Genomic DNA, 11,961 nt, shown 5'->3' on the forward strand with positions numbered 1-11,961 from the left:
AACTTAAATAACTAAAATAAATTCTCAAAATCAATCTCTATTAGTTCGAATTTAATGATTTAAGTATATTTCTATATATTAAATATAGAAAATTGGAATGGAAATGTCAAGGGAATAAGGGATTCTATTGGATTGATAGATAATATAAATGTAATTCTTAATTTACCATTACAGAAACGTAATGAAATCACTTAAGCCATAATGAAATAAAACAATATTTCACTGTTCTGAGAAACCGTGATCGTATATAATCATTAATTAGCTCTTATAGGTACATGTGCTTTTGTATGGTATGTGCATCTGTATTCATAAAGTTTTTTAGTCAATATAAATATTTTCATAATCTTTTAATTTAAGTATGATACAAACAACAAGTTGTGTCTAAGTAATTTATTTTATTTAATTTCTATTTTCATAGCTAAAGGCCTAACTTAGTCTTTGGTGTGTACTGTGTCAGTGGTATTCATGCACAAGCGTAGAGATAATTAAACGCTAGTTCAGTCTCGGACAGGATCAATATATTTGTTTTTATTTATTTATTTAACAAACAATCGGAAAGTCATACACTAACCGCTAAACCCTTATACCAATACCGTCATAGCAATAGTAAAACTTTATTATAATAAAGATGTTTTTTGCAATTATAGCTGATTTTGTATCTTTTTTTATATTACGACGCACTTACATATTTTGACTAATAAACAAACAAACAAATTCCCATTCCCTGAGCTACGAGCCAAATCAGTGCTGCCTTTTTACGCATCATAATTAATGATATTTTCGCTAAAATATATTTAATTAATATACAAAAAGGGGTATGTTATATATTGATATACCATTAACTTACAAGTGTACGAGTGTTGCTACTTATATTTCTGGCCTAATAATGAAAATGCGAATATTTATAAAAAAAAAATGGATTTATTGTTTTTCACAGTATTCTCCAGCAAGATTTATACACTTTTAAATGCGCTCAAACCAATTGTCGAAGCACTTTTTTCACTCTGATTGCGGCACCTCCAACGCATAGTGTTTGAACGCTTCAACAGCATCTTCTGACTTCGAAAATCGATGACCACGCCTTTTTCCTTGATGTGCGGGAATAAAAAGAAGTCATTGGGTGCCAAGTCAGGGCTGTACGGCGGATGACTCATAAATTCCAGGCGCTGGTTTGAGCTGGTGTGTGAGAGTTCGCGTTGTCATGGTGCAGAATGATCCATCTTTTCTTGTCAGGCTAACAAATTGTGGTGTACCACTTAGAATTGACCGTCCTACATTGCGCAAGCGAAACAGTCGCCACATGACCAGTTTTACCGAAGAAACAGGCGACCATTTGCTTAATAGTGCTTCTTCCACGAACAACTTTCGTTGGATTTGGCTCGTCTTCAAAGACCCAAACGGTCGATTGCTGTTTTGTTTTGGGCTCATAACCATAGATCCGTGATTCGTCACCTGTGACGATCTTATAAATGTCTTTTGAAACACAGCGAATTTATTTTTCAAAATTTCTTTGAATCAATCCTTGAACCACAATCCTTTTTGAGCAATTGTCAAATTGTGCGGGATCCAACGAAAACAATTCTTTTACGACCAGGTGTTTATGCAATATCGAATGTATTCTGCTGGAAGAAATGTCCAAGGCTGTTTTTATCTCACGATATGTCACATGACGATCTTGCATTATCAATTCATGCACGGCGTCAATGTTTTCCGGCACAATGACTGTTTTGGACGACCTTTGTCTCGAGCGAGCATCGGCCACGATAGAATTCACTAAACTAGTTTTTCATAGGGCTATAGGATAATCCACGTCGAAAGTTGTGAAAAATTATTGCTCGAATGTCTTCACGAGTTAATCCCATTTTTCTGCCGATGTAAGTTTATGATTAATCGTTTATTGATATCAAACGTGGTCGCACATGAAAAAGTTGTATGGAGGTTTTATTGATAAAAGTCCAAACTTTTTTGGGAAATAGCCAATTGGTCCTAATATAGCTGGAAGTGACCCAGGCCAGAAACTTAGAAAGCCACCCTCGTACCAGATTGACACTTGTTTGATTCAATGCGTTAAAAACTGTCGATTACTGTTTGTCAAAAAGTAATATCTTTTGCTTTGTCCATTAAAAATTCAATTATATACATACATATATACATTGTATATATGAAATTGTATTTTATCCGCACTGATAAACCGTGATATACCTAGAACTCCTTTTTAGCTTCAAAACTACGCTTGCTTTTCGATTTCTCTCAATTTGCGAAGTCGGAAGTGGCACTTGTCAGAAAATCTGAAACTACCCTGCAGAACTGGAGGTGTCGATTGGCCATGGGTAAGTGCTTACCTCATCGATCACTACATGGGTACTTACTAGATTGACCCTATAGTAAACGAACGTCGAACCACCTAGTTAATAATTATATGCGTATTAAAGCATAAGTACAAAATAACGGCAACCATCGCTTTCGTTTTTGTTATTTTGTGGAAAGGGCATACACAAGATTAAAGACAAAACTTCGATTACGCTTTACATCGTTGTTTGTTTACGCGTCTTTGTTTTATTTTGTGCTACTCATTTGCTCAACGCAGCTGTGTTGCTGGCTGATGAAATTTTTACAAGCATTTGAGTTGACAAGTGCAAAGCGGATCCGCGATCAATTATTTGGTGATGTGTGAAATATTAAATAAACAGATAATAAAAGAACGTCAAGCAGTTAGCATAATGTATAGTTCTACAGTGGAAAGCGACAATGTGCCTAAAGAAGAGGAAGTGGAAATTATGACAGAAAATCTACCTTATGGAAATAATGACAGGGAATGCGGCCCTAAAAAAGAAGACAATTTCTTTGGTGCTATGATCGGTCAGTATTTTAAAAGATAATTATTTAATAATCATTATCCACTTTAATCTATTAAAACTTTTAATCCTTTATTTCCAGATTCAATAACTGAGGATTAGTTGAGAAAGACCTTGCAGCTCCAAAAAAAAACGATATTTTAAAACTCAAGTTGCCTTAAAGTAATAAAAGTATCCGATTATTAAAATAAAGAAAAATTAAAATTAAATAAAACTGTAATTGTAATTTTGTTTTAATTTATAATGGCCGACCCTCCATGGGGCCAATGTAGTACTTACTTCACCGGCCCTTCAATGGGGTCCGATGTAAGCACTTATTTTACCGGCGTTCCATGGGGTCCCATGTAAGAACCTACTTTACCGGCCGTTCCATGGGGTCTAATGTAAGTAGTTTCTTTAAAAACCCTAATATGTTGCACTATTTCACTAGTGCGTGGGTAATCGAGGCGGTGGTGATTGACCCTATTTGCAGACATTTCATACAAAAACGGAAATTAGAAAACGTATTGCTAGACGCCACTTTGTAAGTCGTGGTAGTCTGCTGGTAAGTGCTTATTTCACCAGCAACGAACTAGCGCTCAGAACTGCAGGGTAGCTTGTTGATTCTGATAAAGAAAGAATGTATGTACAAAGTTCTAATACCATTTTATCCTATGTGTAGCGAGAATAAATATTATAGAATAATATAAATACAGTAGAATCCGGTTATAACGACTCCACTTATAGTGTTATTGCATCGAAAAGTCGATGGCTTGGTTTGTCCCCATACAAACTTATATAAAAGGGCCTCCGCTTAGTAAGTCTCCGCTTTTAACGACAACCCGCTTATACCGACGAAATTTTAACCAATTCAACCGGGTATTGCGACAAAAAAATACAGCGAAATTATGCCAACAAATCGATCGGCACTCTTGCTTGTGTTCCTAGCGGCAACACGAAGGCTTTTACAATCTCACTTCTCTCAGTTAGTTTTAGATGACGCCTTCGCTTATGCTAAGATTTATTATGGAAAAACCATGCTATTAAATTAAATTTATAAATTTTTTTGTTTTGTTTAAAAATTAATTTGTTTTATCTTAAAACCTATTACGAACTTGGCAACCATAAAAAAAACAAAACAAAAATTTGTTTTGCTCCTTTCGGTTAGTGCGTCTTCCGGGAATAACGACGTAAAATCGTCGGTCCCCTGAAAGTCGCCATAACCGGATTCTATATTAAGTTTAAGCTTATCGAAGATATAGAAAGTGAGTTCAAAACTAAACAGGACCTTTTGAATCTAGCGCCCCTTTTGGTCCAATCTATATGTCGTCTGGTGCGTTAGAATTTGCAGTTTTATTGAGTGGAAATGAAGTTATTGCGTTTTAAGTGTCAGTATATTTGTGTTATCAGTACGAAAATGAGCTGCGAAACCTTACGAAACTACAAAATTTTATGAGTGGTTTCAACGTTTTTAAAGTGGTCGTAAGATAAAAATCGTGAACACCGAAAATTCCATCGAAACTGTGCGCGAATTCATAAATTAGCCGAAGTCATCATTGAAATTTAACATATCCAAAACATCGATTTATCGCATTCTGACCAAACATTTGGGCTTACGAAAGGAGTGTGTACGGTTTGTTTCGCACAAATTGACACCCTCAACAATTTCTTTTAACCATTAACCATTCCCTGTATTTACCTGCTATGGGACCGTGCGACTTCTTACTTTTTCGGAAAAATGCATTTGCCCATAAAAGGAAAGTGTTATGCAGACGTAAAGGCCATTCAAAAGGCTTGTAAAGGGATACAGACGGCCATATCGGCCACCAAGCTAAACCACTCGTTCGACATGATTTTGGACCGTACAATAAGCTGTATTAAAGTAGAAGACTATTTCGAAAAAAATAAATTTGTTCTGTACGTTCTGAACTCTTCTTCTATAGCAGTCCAATAGTAGCTACATATACATATATACATATATGTATATGTGTCAAATAGTAAATAATTAATGTGGACTAATATATAAATCTCATGTTTCATAATGACTATCATCATATCGCTCGTACAATCGGCTGAAAAAATACACATATTTCGTCTTGTGTTTGATTTTGCGCCGTCGAATAACGAATAAGTTAATAATAAAAAGTTGATGTGTTTAATTGTGTTTTATTATGTCCATTAAGGATAGAAGTTTTGTAATTTCTCCGATAACTTTAATGCTTAATTGAATTGAATATTACTCCACACAAGGATGACTTTTAAGCTGCTTCCTTGGCGAGACGATCGGCCTTTTCAACAACTTCTTCGATAGGACCGACCATATAGAAAGCAACTTCGGGCAAATGGTCGTATTCACCTGCCAAAATCTGTGAGAAACCCTTAATGGTTTGCTCCAATGGGACCAGCTTGCCAGCATGACCGGTGAAAACTTCAGCGACTTGGAATGGCTGCGACAAGAAACGCTGAATCTTGCGGGCACGTGCCACCGTCAATTTGTCCTCCTCCGATAGCTCGTCCATGCCCAAAATGGCAATAATATCCTGTAGAGATTTGTAATCTTGCAGAATCTTTTGTACACCACGCGCGACATTATAATGCTCCTGACCGATGATGTTGGGATCCATAATACGAGATGTAGAATCCAAAGGATCGACAGCTGGGTAAATTCCCAATTCGGCGATGGCGCGCGACAACACAGTGGTTGCGTCCAAATGAGCAAAGGTTGTAGCTGGAGCTGGATCAGTTAAATCATCAGCTGGCACATAAATAGCCTGCACCGAAGTGATGGAGCCCTTCTTGGTGGTTGTAATACGCTCCTGCATAGAACCCATATCAGTTGCTAGTGTGGGCTGATAACCAACAGCAGAGGGAATACGACCCAATAAAGCGGAAACCTCCGAACCAGCCTGGGTGAAACGGAAAATGTTATCAATGAACAGCAACACATCTTGACCCTCCTGATCGCGGAAATATTCGGCAACAGTTAAACCAGTCAATGCAACACGGGCACGTGCACCGGGAGGTTCATTCATTTGTCCATAGACGAGAGCGACCTTCGATGTTTTGTCCTTAAGTGAAATGACACCAGATTCAATCATCTCATTGTACAAATCGTTACCCTCACGCGTGCGTTCGCCTACACCAGCGAACACAGAGTAACCACCATGAGCTTTAGCGACATTGTTGATCAGCTCCATGATAAGCACAGTTTTGCCAACACCGGCTCCTCCAAAAGTCCAATCTTGCCACCCTTAGCATATGGGGCCAAGAGATCGACCACCTTGATGCCAGTGACCAGAATCTCCTGTTCGACCGACATCTCGACGAATTCGGGAGCTTCGGCATGAATTGGCGCCGTTTTATCAGTTGGAATTGGACCACGTTCATCAATGGGTTCACCTTTGGAAATTAAGGAATTTTAGTTTTGATAGCATACTTTCTATTAATATTTTATACATTATACAGTAGGGATGGGTAAGTTTCTATTATGAATTAGAGAAACAGCCAGTGTTTTTTTATTTGCTGGTAACATTAAGTTTAGAATGATTCTTCTATGTTTCTATGTTTTAACACCATGCCGTTTCTAATACTCAAGTCCAGTATCGCAATTATTGTAAAATATGGCTCATCCCTACTATATAATGTATGCTGCAATCTTTTTATTACTTACCAATCACATTGATGATACGTCCCAAAGTTTCAGCTCCAACTGGTATTCTAATTGATAGCCAGTATCGAGAACCTTTTGTCCACGAACCAGACCCTCAGTACCGTCCATGGCAATAGTGCGCACGGTATTCTCACCCAAATGTTGAGCCACCTCCAGGACCAATCGCGGTGAACGATTGTCGACTTCCAGAGCGTTCAAAATGGGTGGCAAATTCTCATCAAATTGAACATCAACAACGGCACCAATGACTGCTACAATTTTGCCATTGGCTCCGGCCGCCACTTTAGCTGCCTTTGCGGCATGGCCTCGAGCTGTTAGTTGGGATTAATACAATTAAAATGAATAGTTGTCACTCTCTTAAATAATCGGGACACTTCAATGCTTAGTTAGATTACGTCACATAGCTGAGAGGCTTCTCTTAAGTTATCAATTTCAAAATTTATATATTCATAAATATACTATGTAAGTTGAACTCTATTTAGACATTTTATTTGGAAGTCAATAAGTTTTACAGTTAATTACTAACTTCTAAAATGTGAAGAAAATAAAGAAACAAATTTTAATCAAACGAGCTATGGAAAATTTGATAAGCTTACGTAAGATGGTAATACATAGTCATCAATTATGGTATAGAAATAAATTTTCCAAGAATCTGAGCTATACATATGACTACAATTTTGAATGCATCCAAAAATTATAAATAAATTATGCAATCAGCTACCACTGCTCTATGCAAAAAGTTAGGTTATGTTCGAATTTTAAATCGGCAACTAATAATACAATATTATAATATATTTAAAGGTACGCCCAAAACACTGTTTTAATTAGTTTGCTTTAAGCTAATTTTAGTACTTACACAACTGTCCCAAAAGTGGCAGCAAATTTTTATCAACTTTGGAGGCGGCACGTAACGCGAACATTTTTCAACCTACTGACGATTTATTGTAGAAATAGCAAATCCTTGCCGTCAGAATGTGAATACATAACTTTTATAGAGTGACCGCATGAAGAATTGTAAAAGATACCGTTTTATTTTGAAAAAATATGCGATATACCAAATTTATAACATTATTAGGGATGACATCAATTTGCCGTCAATGTGCTCTGTGGTGTTCTAAAAATCATAAATCCTTTTATAAAGAAGTCATTTATTTCATTAATGACAGTACTTTTTAACAAATGATTGCGCTTGCACCAAACAATCCTATTATCATATCAATAAATATTGCATTTGTGTGAGTGAGAAATTAGACAAACTTATCTTCGTTTAAATATAATAATATGTATCTTAAAGCTAAAAACTGTTTAAAATTATTATTTATTTATTTATTATTTATTTTTATAAGGCATAGATTATAAATTAATTTATAACCTAGCGTAAAATAACTAGCTCTGGCTTGTTTGGCCTTTGGCTAATGTTTAAAATAAAGTCTTTGAATATATTTATTATAGCCTATTTCCACTGCATTCAGTTTCTTTACGTTTTTCTAAGTCACGTTTTGGGGTTTCCATTGGCACGAACCGAAAAATATGTGCATCGGTAAATTTCTCAATATGGCCGCTCTGAAATGTCAGCTGTTCAAATGTAAACACGATTTGGCTAACAATTAAAAAACAGCACGCGACTTTCTAAAATAGAAAATTTTCTTAAATTGCAAGATTTTTATGAGGATTTTAACGAAGTGGAGGAAGTATAGGTCATTGCCAATAGTAAAGAAATCGCCATCAGTTTGGGCCTATTTAAGTAGAATTGCTGGCAGCAATGTAATATTTACATGAATACATTTACTTTTTAGCAACGGCATGGGTGTTTTTGGGAGCGCTATATTCCTGGAAACAGCGAATTTTTTTAAGATAATTTTAAATTAATAGGGAGGAGCTTGGCATCCTTGTGGAGCGCCTTCGTGGATTGGCCAAAAAGACATTTTCCATTTTAGAAATGCGCGTGCTGTTTTTGAATTGTTCGCCAACTCGTGTTTACATTTGAACAGCTCACATTTCAGCGGCCATATTGAGAAATTTACCGTTGCCCATATTTTCGGTTCGTGCCATGGGAAACCCTGAAACGTGACTTTGAAAACCTAAAAAACTAAGTGCAGTGGAAATAGGCTATTACGTTTCGAACCAACTTTTTTTCTTAAGCAGGCCATCCACAGGCGAGCATGTTTGCGAATATGTTGTGCTCGACGAAATTTATCTCATGGATAGTAGCGTTCGTCGTCAAATTTCGTGTTCGTCAAAATGTTCGCATGGGATTAAAATTATTATATTTTGTCTGTGTTTGCACGAACATGCTCGCCAATGGATGGCAACGTTGGCACGAACTTCATTTGCGCAATCATTTAGTAGAGAGAAGACGTGTTTGCGAAGCGCAAAATGAGCAAAAATGTATGCAAGAAATCATTTTTGTCTGCAAAATCAATTATTTTATTATTATATTTCAATTATTATGCGTCCAAGGCTCTGGGGAGAAATTCCTGTTAAGAATTTCAGGTCTTCATAACTTTTGCCATTTCTAAATTTAACAGTTTTTCATATATAGAACTGTCCATTGAATAAATTTTTTTTCTTTTTTCTAAGCAAATATGTATTGCCATCAGTGCAATTATACTGCCGCTGTCGTTATCCGCTGACGTGTTGACTGCTTGAAAATTTGCCGACAAATGATATTCGCGAGCATGTTGGCACTAGTTGATTTTATAAAAATAACCGGACAATAGACCATTTTTTCAATAAAAACATAGTGAAATGTTTTAAGAATATAAACACTATAATTTTAATATGCATACGCTCCCACTATTTTTAAGAAGTTATCCAAATCTTGGAAATGAAACTGTAGTGAACGACTTTTTTCTGTTAGACTTCTACTTGATAGGCTTTTATTGTTCTGCACACATTCTCAATTTTCTGGAACTATATAAATGTTTCTTGGAGGAGGTAATATAAAGTTATCCGCTTACATATTAAGTATTTACTTTATTACTATTTGTCTAAGACGCGGGTACTGTGCTAATGAAAATTCTAGGGGCTAGGAGGCTACGACCGTAATGATTTCCAAAACTCGACTAAACACTAAGAACATAAATTCTAATTACAATAGCTAGCTCTAGTCTCTGACCCGTGCATAGTGCCGCTTTTTCGCAGTGCCTGCTGATTGTGCTGACCGAAGCTTAGGCTTCGGGTACCATCGTAGTGCAATATTCGCAGTTGACGCGACTACTCTCACGCATTATGAGATTGGCAACTTTTCTGTTGCTGGGACGGTGTTAACTCCTCCTTTGCTTAGATGAAGGACGTCCTCGGAATTCTTGAAACCGTCAATAATAACCTGAAGGTCATGTTATAAGACAGCTACTATAGGCCGTTATACAAGTCCTTTCTCAAATTTGCCTATCTATTGTTAGTTTATCATATTTAATTTCTGCTAATATGATGAACACATGAATTCTTGATGGCCGTAATGTTAATGACAGTTGTTACAGCTGGTGCTGCGGATGTTTTCATTTCGGTCAGAGCCGAGATATTGGCAAAAATGTTACTACCCTAATTTTCATTGACTTTATTGCATAAATACTGCATACAATTTGACGAACATGGATTTATTAGAAAGATAATTTCGTTTTCTATTGTTTTGCTTTTTAAGATTAAATATTAAGTAAAAATGCAATAATAAAAATGTTTTTCTTATCTAATATTTTTGTATCATATGTGACGTTAAAGTAGAGGAGGTATCTTGACGCACATATCTTTATGTATATTTTTGTATCGAAAGGTGACGCAAAGGTTGCGGAGTTAATATCGATATTATAAAAACAATGCTTTTGTAGCTGCCAGCTCTTGTCCATCATTTACAGCTAAATTAAGTTTAGGGAAAGTAGCACTTTTAATTAATGGTCATTTCAGATAAATTTATGAAAATGTAAATAAGGATTTGAATTCATTAGGTAACAAACATATTGATTTAGGTAGTCATTTCAAGTGCGAAATCAATTTGACACTAGCTACAATTCGGAATATCAAATACATTCAGTTTGTAGTCACAATTAACATATACTACATATGAAAATAAAAATGAGCCTCATTTTTTCACAATAATTTGTCTTGAAAGACGCACAAGGGCGCAATATTTTTGCTTAACCAGAAATGTTTGGCATACATATGTATGAATGCATGTATACATACCTGCATTGCTATATTCGATTTATGGAAACGTCTTTCACGAGATTGCAGTTGCTGTTGATGCATGTATGCATATGTACATATTTACCATACATACATACATATGTACCATTTTCATAAAACTATACATATGTATACATTTGTATATTCGCCTTGTATGCACATACATGTATGTATGTATATGCAAATAGACAAGCAAATAATTTTCAGACAAGTACTGCATGTTTTCAGAAATGAAACATGTATTGTATGTATGTTTCATACAAGATTGTTTACGTGCATGCCTTGACATTTACTTGATATCGTGTTTAAATATATGTACATATGTATGTATGTAAATATATGCATATGATCATTTGACAGTGAAATGGAAGCTTGTAGGCCTTTATATTTTACAGCCATCTGTCGGAAAAATCGGGATAACCACGTGTTTGTACAAACATTTGCATGTATCTACAAAGATGTAGTCTATACTTAAGAACTGCTGTAAGCAAAATTATGAACATTACAATTTTAATTAAGAACAGCAATTTCTTTTGTTGAATCATTTTATTGATATTACTTCATTATATCTGTACTCTTCCAGTTTTATGTTGAATAGGTGAACAACAGACTCATCATTGCCCAGTATCTCATATACGTATTTATTTATCAAGAGCAGTATTGTTTTTGATGGCAATAACGCATTCTTCGCCGCAGGCTTTCATTACGGTGCAAAGAATATCCTTGCCAGCATCGGAGTCATTGCGCAGAGTAGTTCCCAATGTTCCCTCAGGCAACTTGAGATCCTCACGGAGGTCTCCAGTTTCGGTCATCAATGAAAGGTAGTCATCATCACTAATAGTGATGAGTTGATAATCCTCGCGTTTGACATGGGGCACATCCATATTATGCGTGGAGGGACAAATATCCTCATATTTTTCTGTGTAAATATGTCAATGCCAATAAGATGGACTTTGGCGTGACCATGTTTGCCCGTTTTCGAGGTGGACATGTCGACAATTTTGCAAGGGCGTCCCTTAAGCATCACGTATCCATTTTTGCGCAGTGCTGAGCATTGATTGGGTACGTTGCGGCTGCTCCAGAGTCACCAGTATTAAAATGCTCTTCGTCTGACTCCATAATTAAAATATTTTCTCGTTGCAAAACCTTACACGCGGCACGCTATGGAAGAAAAGGAGTTAGAAGAGTGGTCACACTATAGAGATGTGCAAATAGAGAAACATGGCTGCATTTTGAAAAATGTCGATACTACCTGCACTGCAAAATGGTTGCATT

General features: G+C 36.1%; 2 protein-coding genes across 2 annotated transcripts; both read right to left on the reverse strand.

Moving 5' to 3' along the window:
* Nucleotides 1-4,980: 4,980 nt before the first annotated feature.
* LOC133846901 (ATP synthase subunit beta, mitochondrial) lies at nt 4,981-7,520 on the reverse strand. Its single transcript, XM_062281614.1, is given in 5 exon segments — nt 4,981-6,069; nt 6,072-6,233; nt 6,505-6,558; nt 6,561-6,815; nt 7,361-7,520. Coding segments are annotated over 5 exon segments (1,512 nt in total). The 5' UTR covers nt 7,425-7,520; the 3' UTR covers nt 4,981-5,092.
* A 3,693-nt stretch (nt 7,521-11,213) lies between these two features.
* Nucleotides 11,214-11,879, reverse strand: LOC133846889 (eukaryotic translation initiation factor 5A-like). Its single transcript, XM_062281600.1, is given in 3 exon segments — nt 11,214-11,608; nt 11,611-11,745; nt 11,748-11,879. Coding segments are annotated over 3 exon segments (474 nt in total). The 5' UTR covers nt 11,806-11,879; the 3' UTR covers nt 11,214-11,327.
* Between the last annotated feature and the right edge of the window lie 82 nt (nt 11,880-11,961).

Source organism: Drosophila sulfurigaster, chromosome 4, assembly GCF_023558435.1.
Source record: "Drosophila sulfurigaster albostrigata strain 15112-1811.04 chromosome 4, ASM2355843v2, whole genome shotgun sequence".
NCBI lineage: Eukaryota > Metazoa > Arthropoda > Insecta > Diptera > Drosophilidae > Drosophila > Drosophila sulfurigaster.